The sequence below is a fragment of the Schistocerca americana genome, chromosome 1, assembly GCF_021461395.2.
Source record: "Schistocerca americana isolate TAMUIC-IGC-003095 chromosome 1, iqSchAmer2.1, whole genome shotgun sequence".
Lineage (NCBI taxonomy): Eukaryota > Metazoa > Arthropoda > Insecta > Orthoptera > Acrididae > Schistocerca > Schistocerca americana.
Window position 1 is genome coordinate 755,006,816 of NC_060119.1, and position 20,082 is coordinate 755,026,897.

At 39.6% G+C, this 20,082-nt stretch overlaps 1 protein-coding gene across 4 annotated transcripts in view; it reads right to left on the reverse strand.

Annotated features, from left to right (window-relative positions):
* LOC124611375 (ATP-binding cassette sub-family C member 5-like) overlaps positions 1–20,082 on the reverse strand; it is a 515,589-nt gene that overhangs the window by 394,645 nt on the left and 100,862 nt on the right. For all 4 annotated transcript variants that reach the window (XM_047140243.1, XM_047140240.1, XM_047140242.1 and 1 more), the window contains exon 8: positions 5,089–5,179. In XM_047140243.1, coding sequence (XP_046996199.1) covers positions 5,089–5,179 — 91 coding nt within the window. The remainder of the gene's footprint in view (positions 1–5,088; positions 5,180–20,082) is intronic.

Below are 20,082 nucleotides of genomic sequence, written 5' to 3' on the forward strand. Positions count from 1 at the left end.
AGAAGAGAACAAGATCTGATCAGAACATTGGAAAAGTATGTTTAGCAGGAGAGAGAAAATGTGCATCAAGGGAGAACAGTGGATAGAGGTGTTCTTTTACATTATAAAATCAGAAAATCATAACCTTGACATGAGCAGTTGATCCATTTGCAATATATCACACCTCCTGGTTGTGACATAAATCTTTCTGTTCAGTTTTGTGGTTTTATCTATCATTTTAATCTTATTTTTCTTATCACGTATTCTTCATAATCGATTAGTCACTCACTTGAGAAATTTTATCTTTATTTCATCCAGTTTTCTATTGTCTTAAAATAAATGAAGAAAGTCAGGCATAATTTGTCTTTTCCTGGGAGTTGTGAAGCTGAGCAGGTGCAAAGAGTGGCACACTCACATTCACATTCTTGTAACATATTTGCTAAAATAAATAAAGTGTCTTAAGATCAGTTGGTGTGGACTGCAAGATTATCAGACTGTTCAGTTATTTTACTTATGTTTAAAAAGGACAAAGAAAGACAGCATATTGAAAAAAGTAACCAAAAGATTTCTTCAACAATTTGCAGAGAAGATAAAATTATTTGAGACATGGTATGATGCTCCAGGACCAAACTCTGAACCTTTGGATTGAGCATTTTATACTGAATTAATGTGAAATAATAATTAACTATAATTTATTTAAGTAAAATTTAACCTGAACATATTTCTTTTTCATGTATTCGACCTCAAAGATAAATGATGAGAATTTTATTAAAAAAACCAACAACAAACGAAAGAAGCTATGACAACCGAAAAGGACGATCAGTGACGGAGGTAATATGCAAGTTGTACAATTCAGTTTATAAATTCAGAGTCAGGTAAAACATATTCTTAGTGCATGAATTCTTGGACAGTATTTATTCCTCCATACAGCGCATAGCTAGATAATGAATTCAAGAAATGGTGGATGCAGAGGTGAATAAGAGGACATCGTAATAAGTGAACATGCACACAATTTCAAGAATTTGTGGTGATTATTGATAAGTGAAAAGCATGTTTTATCTGTGAGTGACTTTCTTTGGAGCTGCCCAATGCTGGATTTCTCACATGCTGTAACACTCATGTTTTCTGCTGTATTGCGTCTTGTTATTCAGTGTTTAATAAATGTAGTTCCATTGAAATGTATGTTATTAATGCCATACATTACCTTAACTGCATGAATAGCCACAGAGGTGACTCGACAACCGTTAGCAACATTACAAAACTGCAAGTTTTTATCACCTTTATTTCGAGTGCTTCGGTTCCCATTGTTCACCACCGACAAGGACCATATTAGTCCTTCACGTTCGGACATCTCCATACCAACAGTGAGGTTTGACCATGAGTTTGCTAACATATCTACCTCATCACGCATGGCTATGGTGGAATGGCATGACTTTGTTTCACAGGTTTTCAGTGCTACCTAGCCAGCCTCACCTGGCACAATATGGCCAACCTCACCTGTTCCCTGCATGGCAACCACACCACACCAAGTGGCCTGCTCACCAACCTTGTCCCTGTAACGGACATCACCACGCCATTCCACAACACTCTGCTGGCACAGAGACGAAGTTGGAGCTACACGGCCCATTTGGTGAGTCCACAGCATGCTGCCTCACTCCACACAGCTTCTCATTCTGCAGTGTTCTCTCAATTTGCGTTGATGAAGCCAGCCCCCCCCCCCCCCCCCACCACCACCACCGCCACCACCACCCCACCCCCCACAAATCCCCCATGCTGTGGCAGGCTCCACTCACACGGTTTCATTTTTGCATGCTTATTTGGCAATACCGGTTGCCTCTGCTGCTTCAGTTTGCCTGCATGCTCACCAGGTGTTGCAATTCACCTTTTCTGCTCAGCTCTACCACCCACTTATTCGGTGATGCCAGTCGCCTCTGCTGTGTCAGACACCTGCATCTCTGTGCATCTCTCCCACCTGCATGAATTTTCGGCAACACTAGTCACTTCTGAAATGACAGACACCTTCGCTCTTGCACCTTCTACACAACCTGCCTCCCACTTGCATGGATTTTCGGTCACACCAATTGCTTCTGCTGTGCTGGACACCTTCAGTCTCATACCTTCCACCTCGGTTCTTGTCGCAGTGACCTACAGCACCTATACTCTGCTTGCACACACTTGTTGAGAAAAAGGGATTTTGACTTGAGAAATAATATATATGATATTATACAATATGTGTTGTGTGCGCGAGTGTATACCCTTCCTTTTTTCCCCCTAAGGTAAGTCTTTCCGCTCCCGGGATTGGAATGACTCCTTACCCTCTCCCTTAAAACCCACTTCCTTTTGTCTTTCCCTCTCCTTCCCTCTTTCCTGATGAGGCAACAGTTTGTTGCGAAAGCTTGAATTTTGTGTGTATGTATGTGCCTGTTTGTGTTTCTATCGACCTGCCAGCGCTTTCGGATGGTAAGTCACATCATCTTTGTTTTTAAATATATTTTTTCCGCGTGGAATGTTTCCCTCTATTATATTGATATTATACACACTTTTATTTGCCATACCACTAAAGCATCTACTCACTCTCCTTATAAACTGTGATTACTGTTCTTTCTTGTTTCATTCTTCCCACTCTGCATTTATTTTATTTTCCCCATTCTCTCTCTCTCTCTCTCTCTCTCTCTCTCTCTCTCTCTCTCTCCACCTCTGTCCCTACTTGCAATATTTTCTTCCTGCATCTATTGCTTGACAAATCAGTGACTATGTCTGCCGTAACCTAGATGCAAGCTCGTGTTCTTCCCTAACCCTTGTATTGCACTGTCATCTTTCTTCCTCTTCTTTCTCTTTTGCCCAACAAAGGAACCTCAGAAGTATAAAGCAATGAATATGTCAGTTTTTAGTATAAGTATCTTCCAGTCTGATGCTGCTTTGTAGGTAGATAGGTAGATACATTCTTACAAGCTTATTTTGATGCATCTATGTTTATGACTCTTGTTTACCATGTATAGGTTTGTCCACCAGAAATATTTGCTGATTTATACAATGGCAGAAAATATTTGGTTGAATTTTTAATTGCACCTTAAAGTTTGCCGTGAAGGAATAAAATGTGTAAAGTAAGTAAAAACAATTTCCATTTCATGGTACTGTGTATGAAAGAAATGGCAGATGATTTGCTTTGTACAAGGAGAATATAAACTGTTCGATATTAACACGTACTGTAACTAAGAAAAACTAGCTAAACAGTAAGAGACCAAATGTGAAGCCACAGAATTCTGGTAAATTGAATTAAAAAATTTTATCATGAATATTAATAGTTGTGAAAGTTTCTGTACACTAGTCATCTACAAATGGATAAGCATGCATACAAGTAGTTTGGTTATAGTTCTAATAATAATGAAATGGAGCCTAAGTAGTGCTGTAGTATGTATTTTTATGTAGACGATATCGTATTATAAGTTCAAATATTTGTTTTATGCTGTATTCTATTATTTGTTTGAGATGCTCCTTGGACGCCTTTCAGAGAATGAAGTTTTGCAGTAGACATCCCTAAGTCACAGCTTAGGGTTGCAAGGAGCTACCAACACTGCGCAGGCAGCCAAGGAGGATCTCAGAATACTCTGTTCTACGAAAAACCATGGAGGAGCCAGTTAACAATAACAAATATTTAAAACTTAAATTAATGTAAAACTTGTATTTTCATTGTTTTAAACTGATGGTACTTATTTCAAAGAAAATTATTATAACAGAAGCTAAACAATAATGGAAATTCTTGGATGGAGCAATATATAAACTAAGTGGGCTGATACATAACAGATACATAACTGACACATATCAGAAAACAGCATTCTTACTAGGTTTTGAGCTCTTGCTCTTTTTCTAGTTACACCCATTCACAAACACAACCACACAGACACGTGTGTGTACACTCCCATGGCTGCAGTGAAACTAATTACTGATGATCAATAACTGAAAGCAGTCGAGTTGCCCAGGCTCATGGAGGCAGGAGGTGACAGGGAAGAATGCACGACACAAGGAGGGGGCAACAGGATAGAGCAAAGCAGGAGTTATGACAAATAACTCAGTGGTTGCACAAGACAAAAGGAGTTTACAGTGTAGAGCACAAAGGAGATATAGAGTGATGGAGGCTAACTTGTTTCTCACTGCCCCCCCCCCCCCTATCTTTTTGTTTCTCTCTTCTGTTTCCTTCCCTGTCAAAATCTTACCCCCCCCCCCCCTCCCCTCCCCAAGTGACCATTCTCTCTCTCTCTCTCTCTCTCTCTCTCTCTCTCTCTCTCTTCCCCTCCCCCTTTCCATCTCTGTCTCTCCCCTGCATCGGTCTTTGTCACTCTATATCTCTACCCTATCAATTCCTTTTGTCCTTTTATGCATCCACTAAGTCATCTGTCAAAAGACCCACCTCACTCTATCCCGTAATCCCCTCCTTAACTTATGTGGCCTTCCCCAACCTCCTTCCTACATCCAATAGCCCAAGCAAATGCTTTCAATAACTGATAATCAGTAATGAGTATTGCTGCACCTAAGAGAGTGTACATTTGGAAGTTTCTGTGGTTGTGTGTATGAATGTATGTAATTTTACTATAAAAAGAGCAAGAGCTCAAAGGCTAGTGTGAATGCTGTTTCTTGTTACACATTTCTGTGTTCTACTCATTAGGCTGCTATAGGCAAGTGGCTGTCTTTCCCTTATTTTGATTATAATAGAAGTTAACTAATTTATTACAATTAAAGCAAAATGATACAGCAAAGTACGTGACCACTTTCACAAGATGTGGTAAAATATATTACTTTTATTCCATGATGAATAGTATCTGAATGTTTTGCAAAAATAGCAAGATTCTATCAAAATAAAGATCCAGAGTTAGTGAGAATGTCAGATCAATATAATGTTATGAGTTACGAGTCACAGAAGAGTACAGTAATGAACTATAGATAATGGGAGATGGCATGACTCAATTTGTTAAGTGTAAAGCAAGCAAACTAATCATAATGTTCAGGACTGGAATTTTATTTTATTTTCAGTACTTCTTCACTACACAGCTACATACAACATTTTATTTTTTCATGAAGGCACACAAATTAGATAACTTGCCATGCACTTACCTGGCCAGTAGAGCTGTCTCCCAAATTATTGAGCCGAAATAATTTTCTGTACAGTAAAGCAAGGCAAGCTGCCCGTAACCTAATGCCTGTCCTAAACAAAAAAGATCAAATCAATTAACTGATGAAATAGCAATGTTACACACATCATTGTGTTAGATATATTGTAACTGTATTGTAGCAATGTGTTTAGATTTTGATATGGTCAATCTGTGCTGACAAATGCCACAATAGGTAACATATGTAGGGTCAACAGGTTTGTGCAAGAGTTGAATCTACACTACCAGAAAATGAAAAAAGAACACCATGAATTCATTGACCCAGTAGAAGGCAATTTTATTGATATACTCTTGAGGATGTATACAACAAATGATCCCACCGACAGAGCCATATGCACCTGAATATAGCTGACAGTGCATGTAAAATGTCAGAACTATTACCCTATATACCTTCCTTCAGCGATGCAGGCTGCAATTCTCCCATGGAGACTAATGCAGAGGTGACGAATGTACTCTTGTAGACTGACCTGCCATGCTGTTTCTACCTGCTGTCTCAACTGGGCCAGATTTCCTGCCTGTGTTGCAGACCATGGAACATGATGTTTCAACCAGTCCCAAACATGCTCAATGTGCGACAGATCTGGGGACCATGCTGGCCATGGTACATGACATGCATCTTGGGGAGGAAGCTGGGTGGCACGGAATAGATGTGGATCTGCGTTATTCTGTTGAAAAAGCACATTGCCTTATTGGTGCACAAACGGTAGCATGAAAGGTTGAATGATGTTTTGGATGTACTGTGCACTGTGCAATGTTTACAATCACCAGAGGAGAACAGTTATTGTAAGATACAGCTCCCCACACATTGATACCAGGTATTGGCCCTGTGTTCCTCTGTCTTATACATTCCAGATGCTGGTGCTCACCTGCACGACAACACACAAGTGTATGACCACCATTGGAACCAAGGCAGAAGAAGAGACTCTCATTACTGGTGGCAACAAGTCTGCTTTTCTTCTTCCTTAAGCACCCATCACAACACCACTGGCGGCAGGCTGCACGATGTTGGCGTGTGAGCAGAAGGTGCCCTAACGGCATACAGTAAGATGCCAACAGCCATGGTGTGCATCTGTGCATCGCCGCGATTCAGACCCAAGCTGACGGCCATGTGCACCTCCTGCGGACCACTGGTAAGAACAACCATACACTGTGGAGACCTCTCGTACCAGGTGTAATTCAATTCTGCTGTATGACCACCCCACCTCCCACAGATCGACTATATACCCTTGCTCAGACCCCATCACTTGCACAAATGATTCACATCCACACTGTCACAGCATGTTAACAATGTTGCAGACACAGCTGTATGTCCGTATGACACAACAAACTGGCTGCTACTGACTCTGGAAGTGAACAACTGCTGCAAAGCTTGCAACATTGCATGTCTGATAATGCAGTTCCTAGTTTGTCAGCAGTGCTGTGTGACTGATCATTGCATTAACTGCCATCTATTGGTGTCTCGTGCAAGTACGACATGCACTAGTCACTTGCTTCTAGATGCACCTTTTTTTTCGTTTTCCAAGAGTGTATATGTATTATGGTTCAATTTTCCAAGGTGATATAACTAGCATTTAAGAGTACCAGCAGTATTCATAACATACCATCTCCTTTCAGTGTACTGGCATTCTAAATTCAGTAGTTCAATAATGACGATCCTCAAAACATAACCGCTTGTATGGCCTGAACTAAAAATTTCTCACGACATTTAAACATTACTTACATAAAATTACTCTTTTGAATACTCTTTCTCAATGGGACAGGTCTTGCATCTAAATCTATTACAGGGATGTGTGCCATGAGGTAATGGGTTGGGAGCAGGGCTTGTGTAGGGATGGACAAGTATATTGTTTAGTGGACGGTGGAATACCACTGTGGGAGGGGAGGGAAGGATAGTGGGTAGGACATTTCTCATTTCAGGAGACAACGATTGGTAGTTGCAACCCTGACAGAGAACGTAATTCAGTTGCTCCAGTCCTGGGTGGTATTGAGTTACGAGGGGAATGCTCCTCTGTGGCCGGACGGTGAGACTTTGGGAGATGATGGGAGACTGGAAAGATAAGGCAAGACAGATCTGTTTTTGTACAAGGTTGGGAGGATAATTACAGTCTATGAAGACTTCAATGAGACCCTCAATATATTTTGAGAGGGACCACTTGTCATTGCAGATGCAACAATCACGGATGGCTAGGCTGCATGGAAGAAACTTCTTGGCATGGAATGGGTGGCAGCTGTCAAAATGGAGGTATTGCAGGTGATTAGTAGGTTTGATATGGACAGATGTACAGATGTAGCCAACTTTGAGGTGGAGGTCAACATCTAAGAAGTTGGCTTGTTGGGTTGAAGAGAACCAGGTGAAGCAAATGGGGGAGAAGCTATTGATGTTCTGGAGGAATGTGGATAGGATGTCCTCATCCACAATTCAGATCGCAAAGATGTCATCAATGAATCTGAACCAGGAGATCAGTTTTGGATTCTAAGTGTTTAGAGAGGATTCCTCTAGATGGTCCATGAATAAGGTGACATAGGATGGTGCTATGCGGGCGCCCATAGCTGTACTCTGGATTTGTTTGTAGGTAATGCCTTCAAAGGAGAAGTAATGTGGGTGAGGACATAGTTCGTCATGGTGACTAGGAAGGAAGTTGTTGGTTTGGAAAGTTGTGTTCAACAGCGGTAAGGCCATGGGCACTAGGGATGTTAGTGTAAAGGAAGGTGGCATCAATTGTGACAAGCAGGGCACCATGTGGTAAAGGGACAGTAACTGTGGAGAGTCGGTGGAGAAAATGGTTGGCATCTTTTATATAGGAGAGCAAGTTCTGGGTAATTGGTAGAAGGTGTTGGTCTAAGAAAGCAGAGATCCTGTCAGTGGGGGCACAGTAACTAGCCACAATGGGGTGTCCTGGGTGGTTTGGTTTATGGACTTTAGGAAGCATGTAGAAGGGAGGAGTGCAAGGAGTGGTAGGGGTGAGCAAAGAGATGGACTCCGAGGGGAGGTTTCTAGCATGGGTGTAAGGGTTTAAGGAGTGACTGGAAATTCTACTGGATTTCTGGAATGGAGTCACTGTGACAAGGTTTGTAGGTGGATGTATCTGACAACTGACGGAGTCCTTCTGCTGGGTAATCCTCGCAGTTCAAAACAACCATGGTTTAGCTTTTGTCCGCAGGTAGGTTAGGATCAGTTTTTAGATGGCAGACTGCGGTTCTTTCTGAAGATGTAAGGTTAGTTTGCATGTTGAGGGATTTGGGGAATGATGGTGAGGCAAGGTTCAAGATTAAGAACTCTGGAAAGTTAGCAGGGGTTGATTTGGGGGCAGTGGGGGTGGATCATGGTTGGACGGAGGAGTGAACTGAGTCAGACAGGGTTCAACATTGGTCTTTGGTTGGGTCTGATTGGTTGGGTTGCTGGTGAAAAACTGTTTCCACTGTAGGGTCCAGGAAAAGGAGAGAAGGTCTTTAACAAGTCCTGCATGACTGAATCTGTGAGTGGAGTAAAAGGTGACACCTATGGAAAAGACTAATATTTCTGAGGGGATATGGCTTCTGGAGGAAAAGTTGAAGACTGTGTTTTGAGTCTGTTTAGATTCTGGATTCTATATGGCGGTGGGAGGGAGTTTTGGAGGGTGGGGTAGGTGTAGTAGATCTGGAGACAGGGTTTGTTAGCTATGTGGGGATGTGGGGGAGGTGTGGAGGTTGTTGTACAGGTGGTGATCAGTGGTACTCCAAGGAGGGAGTAGGAAGTGAGAAGGGTGGAGAGTTTTTTGAGGTGGCACTGTGCATGTTGCTCTAGTTCCCGGAGGGCAAGAGTTTCAGTGTGTGTTATGGGTTCCAGGAATTAGGGATTGCACAGTAGGATAATTTTGCAGATGGAGAGAAGGTACTGCAAGGAAGTTTGTTGTTAGTATGCTTTACAGTTGTATGCTGTGGCTGCTTCTCCTTTCTAATATATAGCTTGATTTGTTCCACTTTCATGAAAGCTCTCCTTTATAGGGGGACTTACTGAATATTGTTAATAAATAAATGAATTAAAGATACAAGATGAGCATTGGCAAATTAGGTACTTCTTAACTACACTGTTTGCCTCTCCTTCCCCAAATCTATCTTTACTGCTCACTATGTCCTTATCTTGTCTGGACAGAAGCTGGCACAGTGTTCACCATTGTACCATCTCTGACCTACTTTTCCTGATGCCTCCCCATTCATCTTTGCCTACACTCACATCCACTCTCTCCTATCCTGATATCTGAGTCACCTGCCCTTCCTTTTTAACCTTCATCAGCCTGTCTATGGCTTCTACTCAACAAAGGAACTATTACTTCCAAAAGCTAGGTAGTGTGTTCCTTTTTCTTCTGTATGAGTCTGGGCATAGGTACCCCCTGAAGGTAAATACTGGCCAGCAGAGCTATGTCTCTATTTATTAGTTTTCTCAACCAAAATTTTTCTTTTATATCCAGTTAAATCAGCATGATGCAGTGGCATAGAAGCCATAGAGGGTAAAATAATTTGTTCATAATTAGTCACATCACATAAATGTTCAAGGTATTCACAGGCCTCAAATGCAAGAAATTTTTATTATTAAATTTTACAAAGAGGTCATTGATTTTAGCTGATACAACAACTGGCCAGTTCATGCCAGAATAGGCCAAATCATTGTCAGCAAAGCTACTCTGTCAATCAAATGATGTCACATGCTCAGCTGACTTCTGAGACAGAGGCTCTCGGCTGCCTAGAGCAGATCCTAAGCAGCTTAGTTTCTTTACCTTTGCATTTCCATTCTCCTCTGATGTGCCTCTGGGCTACTGGACCTACCTTCTCTCATTCCCCTGGCAATCCTTACCACACAGTCCTCATGGGCAAGTAAATAACTGATACGGTTTCTTTTTCTGAACATGAGTACAATATATTATTTACAAGCCCATTTCACTTTTTGATCATGATTACACTCCAAAGTGGGTTTACAAACTCACATCACTATCAGGATGCCAAATTCACCCTGTCTTTGGCCATGAGGTGCTGCATACAAATTACTAAGACATTAGCAGATGCGTGAAACAACTGTGAGGGCTGCCCAACTCCGTGCTGTGGATGAGTGCTTTGCATAGTCACTCCCAGCTGCCACCACGGCCTAACCTGCACTGCCACCACTGCTGCTGCAACTTCACAAGGTTGTGCAACCTCACCCACTCCTCTGCTACATGAGCACAAGGCCATATCGTGGTAAACAACAGAGTGCTGGCCCAACTCTAGGCACCACCGCCATGTTGCTGCCAAACACTGCCATGTAGTTGATCAATCTGCAGATGTAAATTGTGAGCTTTGCTTTTAGGGAGAAGATGCCACCGGTACCTATGCCACTGAATTTGCTTTGTTTGTTTTGATGTGTTTAGTTTAAAGGAATGCCAACAACCAGGTCACCTAGACAGCTGGAGGTTGATCCACAATTACAAGCTAGGAAGGAGCAACTCTGGGTGAGGAATGGAGATCTGCAGAGGTGCTTTAATGAGGCATTATTGAATGTAACAGCCATTACTGAATGCAACACTGTAGTGCAGCACTGTGCCATCAGTTAGCCTCACTTTCCAATTCCTGAGTATCCCATAGGCAGTTCTCTCCTGATCTGCATTGATGTTGCAATGGGTTCACTGGTTCCCACCATGCGAAAATGTCCACATTTTCACATAAAGTTACACTGACACTGGGAAAATGTCCACAGGGAGTGATGGAATGTTGATAGTAATCACCAGCCTAAGTTGCAAGGGGTGGCTCATGTTTATGTAAATTTCATGGAACGGATGAGAAATAATACAGCATTTGGCATCCTTGTAAAAGGGCTAGTGGACAGGTATCGAGATAAGCAAAGGGTTGACCACTACAGAGACAAAAGTTTGGTAAGGATTTACAGCACTTTGCTGGCCAAATAAGGGCTGTGTCAAGTTGTGGATCTGTACTGGGGGAAAGCAATGAAAGGAAAAAGTACTAGACAGCAAAGTGGAAACTTACCATTTGGACATATCTGTTTGCAGCAATGACCACACATAGATGCTAAAGTGAATTATGTTTCGCCGATTACACTATGGAAGACTGTACAATTCACATTTCTGTGCAAGGAGGCCATTCAGTCTTCCACTAAGGTAAAGCCCACTAGAGGTGCATTCATTGCCAAATTGCACTGCGCTTGTTGCAAACCCCCAGGCTACAAGGTTCCTGAGTGATCGGCACTGTAATGTGCTTACTTTAGAAAGATCATTCATAAGAGAGCAAATTGCGTGTCTTTACAACATAGTTCAGCTAACCAAACAGGCTTGAATAAATGTGAATACAGAAACGTGAATGGGAGCAGTTCTGCCACTGCCCATCACTCCCCACCCACAAAGTGCATCCATCAAGAGCGATAGGAAACATAACTTTAAAAGGTAAAATCAATGGTACATTGTCTATTTTTATCATTGACACATGTGTAGAATTAAGAGTTTTGTTTGAGAAGACACAAGTCAAGTCCAGAATGAATTTGCTACATTCCAACAACCCACTAAATCATATATCATAGTGTTGATGTTAAACAAAGCTGAGAAAATATTGGGTGGTATAGGGAACATCACTTGTATCACTGAAGTACAGGTGTCATGTAGCTGTTCCCATAGAAGACTACTGATTGGTGCACTTCCATTGGTATGATGAAGAAGGTAGTGGGATTCATCATACCGTGCAATGCTCTGCCACTGCGCCAATGTCCAGTGACAATGGTCGTGTGCCCATTTCAGTTATAGTTGCCAGTGTCATGGTACTAGCATTGGCACATGCATGGATCATCAGCTGTGGAAGCCCATCGTTAGCAGTGTTCGATACACTGTGTGTTCAGACACACTTGCATTGTGCGCAGAATTAATGTCTGATGTTAGTTCCACTACAGTTTGCCACCCGTCCAGTTTTACCTGTCTGCCCAGCCTATGACATCTGACATCTGTAATAAGTGGTTGCTGCCCAACCCCACAATGAGTGGATGTGGTTTCACCTTGGTTTCGCCACTTGTTGAAGACACTCAACACAGCACTCTTCGAATACCCAACAAATCATGCATTTTCTGAAATGCTCATGCCAAGCCTCCAGGTCATCACAATATGGTCTCGGTCAAACTCAGATAGATTGTGTGCCTTTCTCATTTTACACACGGAGAGCAAACTCACAGATACTACATGCACCATGCATGTATCTGACAATCATTCATTCCTCACCAGCTGATGCTGCTAATGCCTGGACGGGTTTATATCAGTAGTAGGTTAGTGATCATACTGTACTGGCTGATCAGTGTATCTACAGCTTTAACAATATTCTGTGTACTACAAACCATGTTTCAACATAGACTCCATTCAGGCCCACGTGTGTTGGCCAAGTGTGTTGGCCACACAGACAGTCTTCCAAAATAAACTCAGTTCGATTTTAGTTTCTCTCAAATCTTGCTTCATACCCTCATGAATATACATTACCATGCCCCCCTCTTCAAAGGATATAACCCCTCATTTCTAACTCTAAGCCAATGCATTACAACGATATTACTGTGAAGTTGACTCAAGATTACTCCCAACTCATTCTTCACATGCAGTTACCCACATCTTGTCTGAATTTTGAATTGGAAGGATGTAGGCTTTATACTTTTCCTGTTCCCTGGAAATCTACTCATTTGTACATAGTTTGGCAAACAAAAGACTACCTGCCAGCTACAATCGACTGACACATACAGCTTTGTCTGCTAGAGAATTGCAGAACTGCCCTGTATAGCTGAAACTATATTTGTACTGAGTTAACTATATACCCTGACACTTCTCTTTGCAAAATTCCTCGATTATTAGCTGTAACTAAACAACTGCTGTGTCCCCAACTGAAAGTCAAATTAATACAACCTCTGTTCTACTGGGTACGAACAAGTTGGGAATATGCAGCCCCATAGCCCATTCTGATTTCATTTGTGTGCTTCAATCAGAATTTCATTCCACGCACGTATTGAGTATTGCTAAAGAATAGCAGACTTCTGTTCAAAGCATCCCATTGCTGTACCCTGGGACCTGAATTTCAATTCTCTTCACAACTGAAAGAAACTTCAAACGCCACTACCACATCATTCCTGTTATTCATTCCAGAATACAAGTCCTTTCTCAGTATACATCCTGTCTTATCACTTCTTCCAGATACTTACAACACCTAATTGCTTGAGTCCCTGGATAAGTTGATGACACAGGAGCAACAACAAATCACTCTAGATCTAGCTGCCACCCATATTACGACATTCTGCCAGTATGATATCTTAACATAATTGTTCCTGGAGTGTTATCCACCCTGCTTGCTATTCTGACATTGAGCATGACTATATTCTGCTGTTACACTCACAAGTGTAGAGTACGTACAGCCACTCCAACTGATCACGTGTCTTTTACCGGTTCCATTGGATTTTACCAAGGTTGTGATCCCGCCAGGGATTGTCTTCTTTAATTCAAACTATGTTTTATTTGTCTTATGAATTGCTTACTTTGTGACTGCATCAAACAATAGTTTTTTATTATTACACTTGTTTGCTCATTTAATATTTATTGTCATGAGTTATTTTTACAATCCTGCTATTGAGTTTAACTAAACTTAATTACCTTGCAGTTGCTATCATATAAATTGGGGTTAAAGAAATTGCCCTTCAGGTGTTTATTGCAAATGATTTATTTGTAAGACATGTTAATGTAATATGAAGTGTCATGTTTTGCAACTTATGCCATTCAACACATTTGGTAGTTATATCTACTTAATTTTGTAAGTCATACTTAGTGACATACAGAAAGATTTAATGAAGTAGCTGACTTGTTGCTTGTGCTTATTATTATATTTTCAATTTTTTAATTTTTCTCTGGTTAATTAAATAGCTGTGGTTTTACTTATAGGCCTTATTTGGTGATACTAACAAACCCAAAATAAATTTTATTTAACACTGCTTCAGTCCATCCTGATTACAGTTATCAGGTTGTTAACCGATTGGTGACACCTTGGTGGTTACACGGTCACTGTAAGGATATTGGACAATGTAGGCCTATGTAACTTTTTCTTAAAAAAAAAAAAAAAAAAAAAAAAAAAAAAAAAAAAAAAAAAAAAAAAAAGAGAGGGAAGAAGAAGAAAAAAGACTGCAGACTGCAATTTGACGAGGAGGCCATTCAAGATAATGTTGCCCCTATTCTATTACAAATCACACCAGGTCCATTACTTTCTCTAATGAAGTTGCAATCAGTCAATTACATTCTTTATTAGTCTTTAAAACTGAGCTTTAAACTTGTATTGATTTTTTTATGATATGTTCCAGTGCTTGTCATTTGAGTGTTTCAGTTGCTTGTAATCCTGAAAATTGTCTCTAAAACCAGCTTCAGCTACCTTTTTGACACTACTACTGTCACAGTCCTGTGTCACCACATAGTAATGTAATGGTTATGCTCATTTCCAAGATTTGAACTGTTAAATAAAAATAAAACATTGAATTGTAAAATTAAATTAAAATATTGTTACCCTTAGATTTAACGTCCCATTGAGATTGTTGAATTCACGCCCAGTAAATTCACGTAAGGACAGGGGAGGAAATATAAAAGATGCCCCCAAGCTCCAAACACAAGAAATTTTTATTATCTAAATTTTACAAACATGTTGCCTTTTCATCTGTTGCTTATCTGCTGATATGACATTAAATGACCAGTTCACAGCAGAATAGGCTAAACTGTTGTCAGCAAAACCACTCTGACAATCAAATAATGTCACAGGATTACCTGTACTCATAAAGTGCCTCAAAATATAAGACAGAATTAGATAAGACAGTTAAAGTGCACACTATTCACCAGGAAAGCCCAACAGTGTGTAGTGTGATTTCACAAGACAAGATGAATTACTCTGTTACTAATTTCAAAAATAACTCCGACATTATAAACAATTCAGGCATACAGAGATGAGGAAACAGAAACCAGGATGTCCTAATTGATACAATGAAACATATTGAGCTTCAAAGTGTACACAAAAAACAAAAGAACTCACAGAAATGTGTCTCTGCAATGTTTAATGAAGATTCACAGCTATCTGCTGTCATAAAAATGCACAGCTCCAGTGTGACAAAACATGAAAAAGTAACATAAAGTTTATTGCCCTTGCTGACAGTCATAGTTGTGAGATTGCTACACAGATCAGTGACAGAATATCTGAAAAAGCAACAGCATTTGTTAAGCCTGGTGCTTCCATGTCTGAAATAGCAAATGTCCACCTGCCTGAAGTTGGCAAATTAACTCATAATGATTTTATTGCATTGTTTGGAGGAGCAAGTGATGTATTTAAAAACGAAACTCCAAAAGCTATTGATGAATTAAAGAAGTGTTTAGGACACTTGACTCATACAAATGTCCTGTTAATGACCATTCCATACCAATACGACCTACCACCGTGGTCATGTGTAAACCGAGAGATAAGTGCTGCCAACATGTTACTCTCAAAAATATACACACAATATGAAAAAATAGAACCCATTGATCTGAGTGGTATAGGACATACATTGCACACTGGACATGGACTACAACTAAATGGGCTAGGGAAGCAGCTTGTTGTGGAAAAAAAATAGACATATGTGTTGTCAAGAAATCAGAGATAAGACATACAGCATCAAATACAACAGATACATCATCACATCATCTCTGCTCTCATCTCCCTGTTATGCAGAAGTGGTGCACAGCACATTGGAAGAAAAGAAGCAGACTCCATCAATGCAGAAAAGACTCCAGGCTCTCACACAGATGATTTTTTTATGGACAGATCCTTACCACACAAGAATGAGGTCAGTGATATAATAAAAATGCCCTTAGGAATCTCAAATATTCATGTAAACCCTGGTACTGGTAATCAAATAAATTACTGCAACAAACACCTTTCTGTTTGCCATCAAAATATTCAGTCAATAAGAAACAGTTTTAGATGTAGAGATCTTACCAAATACAGAACTTAACTTTCTTAATGTTCTGTGCATTACAGAACACTGGCTAAATAATGACCAAATTGACTCTTTTCCTATATCAGAATACACACTAGCAAATTATTTCTGTAGAAGCAGCTATAAAAATGGAGGTACTGCAATTTTCACCAAGCATGGGTTAAAATATAAATCAATCAATAAGTTTCAACATCTCAGTGCAGAAAGAGATTTTGAGCTGGCTCTCACTGAAGTCAGTGACGGAAATACAGTTGTAGTATGTATTCATCACTCCCCAAATGGAAATTCTGACTCATATCTAAATAAGCTTGAATATGTACAAAACAGGATTCATCTACACAAAAAATCAAGAGTGCTTTTTACGGACTCCAACATCAATTTTCTTGGAACCAGCAAAAGAAAAGAACTACTGCTCAACCTCACAGATACTTTCAACTTAAAACAGACTATAACAATGCCAACAAGAATTACAAAAACTACTGCTACTGCCTTGGATCACATATTTGTGAATATAAATTGTACTGCAAAACGTATAAGTACAAGCCTTAGCGATCACGAAGCTCAAATTGTCACCATTCAAGCCACTTGCAGCCCTACCAGAACTATAAAAGAACTATAACAGCAAGACAGTTTAATACACACAATATAGAAACATTCAACTCCCTGTTATCAGGAGAAAGATGGGAAGACGTTTTGCAAATAGATGACACCAGCAAAAAGTTTGAGAAATTCTCTAGCATCTTCATTAATTACTTTGAAACTACATTCCCTCTCAAAACACAAAAAATAAGAGGCACAACTAAAAAAGCAAAGCTGTGGATAACAACAGGGATCAAAATATTAAGTGCGAGGAAAAGACAATTACTCAAATGCGGGAAAAACAATAACATACCCCCTCTTCTAAACAGTTACATACAGGAATGAATTCAAATCTACAGAAGAGTGATACAACAGGGGGAAAAAAAGGCCGATGATAAGTTCATAACAGAATCTGCAAATAAAAGCCAAGCAGTACGAAAAGGAAGAAGCAAATAAAGTGTCCCATAAAACGGGAAATATCACTCTTAAACATGAGAACAAGAATATAACTGATCCCCAACATATTGCAAATCTTTTTAAATGTTACTTTGCAGAGATCACAAATAATTTAATAGTCAGTGACAGAACAGATACTAGAAAGAAAGAGAAAAACAAAGTGCACTCATGTTCCTCTTCAATCTACATTGATGGAACAACCCCAGATGAAACCATCAGTGGTGCATCAGTTCATAGGAAAATGTCATCAAGGATTGATGGTATTCCTGATTACATCATAAAGCAATGTATTAAAAACATTTCACTTCCTCTTGCAGACATACTGTAGTAAATTCACCTTTTCTGACAGGCACATTTCCAGACAGTTTAAAAATTGCTAAAGTGGTCCCTATTCACAAGAAAGGAGACAAAACAAATATTGAAAACTATAGGCCAGTTCCATTATTATCAGGCTTTAGTAAAATCATAGAAAAAGTAACACGTAAATGAAATTCTTAGAGAAAAACAAAATTCTCACTGATTCTGAGCATGGATTCAAGAAAAATAAAGCAACAACCAGTGCAATCTATAATTTTATAGAAAATGCCCTACAAGCAATAGACAAAAAAAACAAAGACCCACTGGCATTTTTTTAGACTTAAGTAAAGCCTTTGACATACTGGACCACAAACTACAGTTGGAGAAGCTCCAAGTATATGGTGTTCGAGGCACTGCACTAAAATGGTTCACTTCCTCCTTAACATACAGAAAACAAAAAATAAATAAAACATGAACTAAAGGAAAACACCAGGACATGTTTCTCAGATGCAGAAGTTCTAAATAAAGGATTCCCTCAGGGACCCATTCTTGGGCCAATCGTCTTTCTCCTGTATATAAATGATCTAGACCTGAACATTAAGTCACACAAACATACACTCTTTTTGCAGATGACACAAGCATCCTGAATACAGGAAATACCCCAAGTCAGTTTCAAACAGCTGTTAATAAGACTACAGAACAGCTAAATACATGGTCTGAGGGGAATAAACTTATAATAAACACACAAAAAAAAAGGTGATGTATGCTGCCCCAGTGTGACAATAAACTCCAACAAAACTTCATCTTCTCCAGAAACAATGTTCTTAGGCTTATTGCTTCAAAATAGCTTCAAATGTCACACACATATAAACAAACTTAATGGAACACCAAATAAAATATGTTAAGTCTGTGTTTACTCTCTGTCAAAGCAAGTTATAGCACTGTCTGAACTGCCTACTTTACCCAGTTCCACAGCATCTTACTGTATGGAATTATATTCTGGGGTAATACACCACCTACTTCAGTCATCTTCTTAACTCAAAAAAGAACTGTAAGAGCAATGCAACATGCTCGACAAACAGATTCCTGCAAACCCCTCTTTCAAAAGTCATCAATTCTCCCTCTTCCCCGTATGTATATACTAGAAATCTGTAAACACAACAGAAAGAGTTTAAAAGATGTAAATAAAAATTTTAATATCCATGAACATGATACAAGACAAAAGGAATAGTTTTATGTCCAGTCAATAAGGACATCAGCCTATAAAACCTACACAGTAAACAGCACTTTACAAATTTACAATAGTCTTCTGTATAAAGCAAAAGACATACCATCATTCTTATTATTTTGTAAAACCCTAAGGGCATTCTTATTGGATCATTGCTTCTATTCAATAGCAGAATTTCTAGATGATTTAAGATACAAAAGACATGAAACAAGACAGTGCAGCTACTGCAAGAACCTTTGTGGAGGAAGCTAAAATTCATGTAACTGCTGACATGTGTGTGTGTGTGTGTGTGTGTGTGTGTGTGTGTTCTGTATTCCACAATCTGGAAAGATTCATAGGATTAATCAATAAATCAAAGACTGAGATGCTTTCAGAGCCACAGCCGAAAAATGTATTGCTCGTCTGTTCTGAGCCACCACCGAGAGAAGACACTAAATGGCTTAGTTTCTTTACCACTGCACTTCCCTTTTCCTCTGAGACGGGTCTTGAAACTGCAACTACCTTCTCTCACCCTTTTCACAATCCACATCATGTAATCCCCATGGGCAAATAAACTGATACTGTTTCTTTTTCTGCACATGAACACCAAACATTATTTACAAGCCCACATCGGTTTTTACCCTGACCACACACCGAAATGGATGTACACAGATGTATAGATGTAACAGTGTGTACAGATATTAAAAGAAATAATCAAATGAGTTCAGTTAAACTGTAGCAAACATCATGCTCTGGCAAGCAAACAGGATATTACAAAACTGTAGTATGTGCACAAAAGAGACAACTTACAAAACACTTGTATAGTTCATACTAGACTATTTCTCAATTGTGTGAGAAATATATTAGTTCAAACTAACAAGAGACACTAACTGTTAACAAAGAAGGGTGATATAATTGGTAAAACAATTGTCTCACAAATTCGAAAGTGTAATAGAAATGCTGACAAATTTTAAATAGTTAACATTCAAAGCAAAACACTGTAACTCTTCTGCAAACTGCTTAGAAAATTCTGAAAACTCATTTCCAAGCTACACATATTAATATAAACATTCCTTATATGTATTGATCCCACACAGGCTGTATGAATAACATGAGAATAATAATAAGAGCTTGCACAGAGACATACACGCAATTGTTCTTGTCAAGTTCCATGCTTTATAGTGTCTGAACTTGCTTTACACTATACTACTCAAAATAGAGTACTGGAATTTGGCAACAGGGAGTGCCTTTTGTTGTCCCATTTTTTCTGCTTCTTTGGACAGGTATCGAAACTTTGGAGAGAAAACCCCAAACTTAGAGAACACAAGGCAGTAGGTGTGACATTGCTATATGTGGTAATGAGACTTTCTACTTCTTGATCAGCTTTGTAACAATGCAGCCAAGAGATCAGGCTT